At 56.1% G+C, this 6693-nt stretch overlaps 1 protein-coding gene across 1 annotated transcript in view; it reads left to right on the top strand.

Annotated features, from left to right (window-relative positions):
• LOC144938432 (adenylate cyclase type 3-like) overlaps positions 1–6693 on the top strand; it is a 35442-nt gene that overhangs the window by 20824 nt on the left and 7925 nt on the right. The window contains exons 11-14 of the mRNA XM_078866212.1: positions 760–876; positions 2415–2567; positions 4409–4650; positions 4925–5006. Of these exons, the coding sequence (XP_078722338.1) occupies positions 760–876; positions 2415–2567; positions 4409–4650; positions 4925–5006 (594 nt within the window). The remainder of the gene's footprint in view (positions 1–759; positions 877–2414; positions 2568–4408; positions 4651–4924; positions 5007–6693) is intronic.

Genomic DNA, 6693 nt, shown 5'->3' with positions numbered 1-6693 from the left:
TCAATACCCGCTCACGGCCAAAATCAGTGGCGATTATCTGAACTGGTCCTGGGCCTCCCCAAGGTCGAGTCAGCTTCAAATGAGTACCTGGTGCGGTGTGTAAACATCGCCACTGGGGAGACAAAGGCGGTCGGGCGTGTTGCTGGCCACCTCCCCCCCCCCCCCCCCCCTCCGTTTGCCGTGCCGGGCTTCATAGGCGCTACTCGCTAACAGCACTTGCCCCAACAGTCTGTGAAGGCTACACGGGGATCTTTGTATTTGTTGTGGGTGGTGCATGTGTAGGCGTAAATGTGTGCTTATTTTCTGTGGTGTTCGCGTCGTCGTTATCGCACTGCACGACGAACCTGGTGTCCCGAGATTGATTCCTGGCCACGGCAACATCAGCGATGATTGTATATTTGGTCCTAGGCTGCTCCGCACACTGTTCCATTTTTTGAGCTTCCGGAGTGCAATTTCCAAATCTTCACAACTTTGAAATGTTCAGGGGCTCCTCCAAAAAACATCCCCGTTGTATGCTGAACAGGGTAAGCTCCGCCACCACGTCATCTCAAGGACTCCGCTGCCCTCTGACCCCTGACGAGCCACACAACCACCTCGAGCACGCACGACGGGACGCGAACCGCTGAATTTGAGAACCGATGGTTGTCTTGCACCGCGTTGACGCGCGTCCGCCCGTCCCCCCATTCTGCCCATTCCACCTGTTCTGCCCCCCTCATTCCGCCTGTCCCCCCGCCCCCGTCCCCCCGCGCGAGTGCGCAGCTCTTCAAGAGGAAGCTGGCGCGGCTGTCGGCGTGGGTCGACTCGACGCGGTGGGCGCGCAACTCGTGCGCCGTCACCGCCGTGCTGGTGCTCATCGTGGTGGAGATCGCGAACATGGTGAGTGAGTGCGTGCGTGCGTCACATCCCACCCCCCTCGCCCCCAACACGCCGATCCGTCGCACGCGGTAAACTCTCACGGCCGCTGTCCTGTCGGCTTCTCAACGGTCACGTTGGCCCGGTAGCTACAGGCGAGCGTCGGTAACGTTCTGCTACTCCTCCGACGGCTCCCAAATGTCCGACGTTTCGCTGCCACGTGCCGGAAGCGGCTCCTTCAGTTTCCCGACGAGGGAGCTCCCGGCGTGCGTGGGGCGAGACGTCGGACGTCTTGCCGAAGAACAGCGAGCGGTTCGACCGGAAGAGCCGTCGAAAGAACCGTCGTTCCGATAAATTGGATTTTATTTGGATAAAACTGTGAACTGGAAACCCGGGTGATCTTGTGTCCGTGAGTAACACTTTGCCGCCATCGTTATGTGCTCTCGCATGGCCGGTATCGCGCAACGATCCGCGATGCTCGCCAGCTGAGCCCGCGATCGATATCGCCCGTGCTCACCCGCTTGTGTTTTTTTACGGGGAAAAAAAAAAATCAAACCTCGCTAACGACCCGGAGCCAACGCCCAGTGGTTAAGTTCGCACCGTTTCATTAGCGAGGCCTCCTGGCTCCGTCTCATCGTGCCCGCTCAACCGAATAATTTCCTCTTCATCTCCGGCGGCTGAGCGTGATCTTGTTTTCCCCACAATGTTGTGCCAAACGTAACGGACTTAAATAATATATTTATCTTCTTCCCCGATGTTAAGCTGTTGTTGTGCCATCGATGCCATGTCATGGGATTTCTCGCAGATCAGTGCAACCCTTCCGACCTATTAAGCTTCGGGTGTCGCGGTGGCGAAATGTTAACTACCTTGCCTGCTATACAGGAGGCCGTGGGTTCGATCCTCACCTTGACGCCTGCTGTATATTTGGAGTTTGCGTGTTCTCCGCGTGGCTGCGTGGATTTCTCTCCGGGTCCTCCGGCTTTTCGCTTCACATTCAGAATCAACATCACGCGTTTCGAGTATTTGGCTGCTATAAATGTCCACGTTATAAGCCACCTCGCTGAGCTATCATCTGTGGCCAGGTCGCTTTTGAAAAAGAGCTACATAGCTCAGTGGGCCTTACATCCGGTAAAATAAAAAATGTTCAGTTTATACTTTAGTTTATTTCTACACAGAAGCGGATATCACAGAGCTACATCTGAGATGCCTTCAAGGGGTCTGTGGTCCACACAGAAGGGGGGCAGCACGTCCCCACCCACTCGGAGCAATGCTCGCCACGTGACAGTCGGGCCGATGTTTTTAAATCGCAGAGCTGAAATTTTGCCAATTTAAGTGCCCAACAAATTCAGCCATTTAGCGACCGGGCCGCAAGCATTAACTCGTGACAATCGAAACCCCGGTGTTCATCATGGGCGCCCGAAACCTGGATTTGAACCCACGACCTCAGCAGCGGCGACTCAGTCTGCCGGGCTACTGAGGCAGTGGCATAGCGTGCGTGGCGTGGGCTCCGGTGTAACCCGCGCCCCGCCCGCCCCGTCCAGTTTCCCTCTCTTCGTTTGTAGGCTGACTTCCGCGTGCAGTTGCACCGCCTGCACACTCGACGGCGAACGCCGGGGCGAGCTCGCTATTTTTACGAGTCCGCCGTGGGGGGGAGCGCGGGGGTGGTTGAGGGGGGGGGCGCCCTGCGTCAGGCGACGCGTTTCGCCGCCGCAGTGGTGAAGGCCGTGTCAAACTCTCAACTCTCTGGCTGTGACTTTTTAATTTGACGGCTCTTGGGAGCAAGGGGGATGATGGTGGTAGTGATGGTGGTGGGGTGTTAAAGGTCCTCGCTCGTTCGGGTAATGGCTGGAATTTTGTTTTGTCGTGACAGTTGTTGGGCCTCGTGGTGGCGTGGCTGTCGAGTTGCGGAGGGCGCAGGCCCGTGCAAGTGTACTGCGCACCTCGGCGATAATGTTCGAAGGTTTTTTTTCAGTCGGGTCTTCAATCGGAATGACCGGCCAGTTCGTGTCTCGGGAGCGTTTTGTGTCGCGTGGAAGCACAGCGGAGTAACGTGAGAGATCCCACGCATGCATGGGGATTTACACTCAAGGGCCCAGTAGGTTTTGAGAATGTGACAAGTCTCATGCAAAGCGGTGGGATCAGAGGCATGCAAGATCCCCGTATAGCCTTTGACAGACTGTAGGGGCAAGTGCTGTTAGCGAGCACCTATGAAGGCCGGCACGGCACACGAGGGGGTGGGTGGCCAGCACCACGCCCGGCCGCCTTTGTCTCCCCAGTGGCGATCTTTACACACCGCACCAGGTACTCATTTGAGGCTGAGTCGACTTAGTGGATGCCCAGGACCGGGTCAGATAATCGTCACCGGTGTTGCCGGGTTCTGGGCGCAGCGTAGCACGAACCGCTACGTACGCACGTACACAACGGCACGTGCACTTTCCCGGATTATAATGATCAAATCACCAGGGTCATGTGACTATTGCCCAACGCAAGCCACTTAAGCGCTCACGCTTGTTACTCCGCAATTGGATTACGGCGCGGTTTTAAGCACCCCCGGCCTACGAATTCCGCGACCGCCATCGTCGTCGTCATCGCCACCAACGTCGTCCTCGCCGTCGTTGTCCTCGCCGCCTGCCACCGTCGTTATTTCGACGCCGCCGCCAAAAAAAACGGAGGCGGCCATTTTAACCGACTGCGTTGGGGGGGGCGGTGCACCCTGCGGACGTCAATGACGTCAAAATGCCGGCAGGCGTGGCCTTGCAAACTTCGCTTCGATTGGCCGCTTGGTCGTCCCAGAGACCGAGGCCATTCACCTTCCGACCAGACAGAACCTTCCACAAGGCCCCCTCCCATTCCCCTCCACTGGATATTAAATGAGGCCGCCTGGGTGCTCATTAGCGCTCCCGCTAATGAGCCACAGAGAGCCAAAAATCGACGCTAAACAGGGATTGATTTGCCCCCGTTCCGTACAGTTGTCGCTTCCGAATGATCGCAGGTGTGGTGGCGGTTGTTGTTTGTGTTGGCGCTCGTTGCTTGTGCCACTGGAGTGTTGGGGTTTTTTTGGTTTTTTTAATCTAAGAGTTGTACAATCTGAAGGTGGCAACAGCGGTGTGTTTTTTTTTTTAATTGACGCTGCTTAATGGCAGCGCTGCCAAGCAAAGTTGAAAATTTCACTCGTGGAGTGATTCAAGGATTTGACACCGATTTATAATGGCAGTCGTTGAGTTATTATCAACGTGGAAGCCGATGTATCGTAATTATTATCTTAACCGCGGTGGTTATAATGATAATAGTTAAATGGATCATGATGATAATGTTTTATTTCATATTGATGGTTGCGGTTTGACTCGGGCTGTGATACTGTTAGAATTCATAACAACGCGTGCTGAGTGTTCATGTACTATCCGCCATCAGCCATGCTCGATCCACTGCTGATTGTCAAATGTGTACTGAGTGTTGATGTACCAGCCACCACCATCATCAGCCACGCCCGATCCACTGCTGGATGTTTAATATCTATCCACCCACCGTCTACCCCCCCCCACCCACCCCGGGACAGCTGTCCTGCTACGCGGGCACGGGCAACGCGTCGTGGGTGACGCAGGGCTACCTGAGCTGCGGCGGGCAGCCGGCCTATCACACCACGGCCGGCGTGCTGGCGCTGGTGGCGGCCGCCATGTTGGTGCAGGCCGACCACCTGCTCAAGCTGGCGCTCATGGTGGCCGCCACGGGGAGCTGGACCGCCCTGCACCTCGCCGCGTGGGGCTCGCTGTTCGACGCGCACGACAGCGAGCGCGACCGGTGAGCTCCGACGGGCTGGCGGGCGGGTTTCGAGACAGGCTCGGGGCTTTGTCTTCATTCATCCACCACCACCACCACCAGCATACGTTCAGGGTTGCGGGAATCCACATTGGTTGACCTGTGAGGTGTTGGGGCAAAGGGTCCAACTACGGAGGCTCGAAGTAAAGAGAACGTGTGCCGGTCGTCGTTACACAGAGCTACAAGTTACATCGTTATTATTACTCTCCCTGATCGATGCCAGTGGGCTGTATTTTTGTTGTTTCCGCCCGTGCAGACTCGACTTGGTCCCAACCAAATACTCGTCGTGCGTCACGTTGCTGCTCGTGCTGCTCTGCTTTCACTTCTTTAACCGGCACGTAAGTGACCTCTTACCGACCTCTAACCCCATAATTTTTTTTATTACATTTTATAATAACACTTTGTAAAAAAAAAATCATACCAGTGCACGCGTTACTTTTTGTTTTGCCTGGACAAGATTTTTTCAGAATAAGAATATTTTTACCGGAGAAATCCGATGAGCTGCAAAGCTCTTTTTCATAGATGTCCCGTAGGAGCGGGTAAGAACGTTACCAAAACAAACAAGACAAACACACGATAGCAGTGCAAAGTACAGGAAAGGCAAACAAATCACCCAAACAAATACAACTAAACCATCCCCATACTACTAGGCAAAGCCCGCTCAGGTATTAACTTGTTTTTTCAGAAGCGACCTGGCCACAAATGATACCTCAACAAAGTGGCTTATCACGTGGAAATGTATAGTAGCCAAGCACTCGAAATGCATGTTTAGAAATGTGGAGGGAAAAAACCGGAGGACCCGGAGAAAAATCCACGCGACCGCGTGGTGAGAGAAAGACACTGCAAACTCCAAATCTACGGGTGTCAGGGTCGGGATCGAACCCACGACCTCCTGCGTCCCACGCGAAGTAGTTGGAGATTCTCTTTAGCCGGGGAGAGAACGGCAGCAGTTGTTTCGTGCAGTGGGTGTCTGCGCCACGCTGATCGGCGACGACGTCTCCCCGGAGTTCGATCGGCCCGTCCGGAGGGCCCATCCGGGGGGCCCGTCCGGGGGCCCATCCAAAGGCCTGCAGGTTCCCGCGAATCCGTCCAAATTCATTTTCGCAAACATTTCGCTCCGCGGCAAGGGGGCAGCCAGAGGCGCCGGTCGCGCCGACGTCTTCACGGTTTCAGCGATTCGAACATCTCCTCCTCCTCCTCCCCGTCTCTGCGCTGCCCGCGCGGCTAATTGCCGTTTCGCTGGCGATTGCGTTTCTTTTTTTCCAAAACACCCCCCTCCCCGCGGCGTGGCGGCAGCGCCGTGCTTATGGTTGTCTCCGCCACCCGCAGGGCCGGTGCAGTGGGTCCGAGGGCCGCTTGCGTAGACCGAAACGTGGGCGCTGCCGACGTTCAGTAAACCGTGCAAGTCAATAACGGTGGTCACCGCTGAAGTGTCATGAATTAACGGCTGCACTGCAAGAGCGATGGCCGCCGTGGTGCAGTGCACAGCCGCACTGGAGTTGCAATCCGGAGGCCGCCGGTTTGATCTCCCGGCGTGGCAGAGCTGAAGCAACGGTGCGAGTGTCTCAAACACCGCCACCGCCACTGTCCACCCCAGCAGTGGAGATGGGTGTCATCACAGTCAGTCTATGATTGGCAGGTCGCGTACGGTGGTGGGGTAAAGTGTGGGTACCTCTTGCAAGACGTGAGGCCAGCGTGAAAGAGTAGGCCAACATTCCCCCTTCGACGGCCGCTCCAGAGCTCCCTCTAGTTGTAGGCCCAACTACAGCCTGCAGCGGCATGAGCCAGCGAATGCAGGGCTGCACCTTTTATTTGTTTTTTGACACTGTTCCCACGTGACTGGCCGCCGAGGTTTCCTTCGCTACACGTGGCGAGTCTCGACGAGTCCTCGCCGCCCCTCCCGTCGCGTGCAACAACGCCGGCGTTGGTGCCCCCCGCGCCTTCTTTGAGACGCCGCCGAATCCGCGGCCCCCCCCCCCCACCTCGTCACAATTGAAGGGCATTCAATGTCGACAATGTTAAGTC

The sequence above is a fragment of the Lampetra fluviatilis genome, chromosome 22 (genome assembly GCF_964198595.1).
Source record: "Lampetra fluviatilis chromosome 22, kcLamFluv1.1, whole genome shotgun sequence".
In the NCBI taxonomy this organism is placed as follows: domain Eukaryota; kingdom Metazoa; phylum Chordata; class Hyperoartia; order Petromyzontiformes; family Petromyzontidae; genus Lampetra; species Lampetra fluviatilis.
Note: the sequence above shows the minus strand (reverse complement) of the source record. Positions and strands in the feature narration are given on the sequence as shown.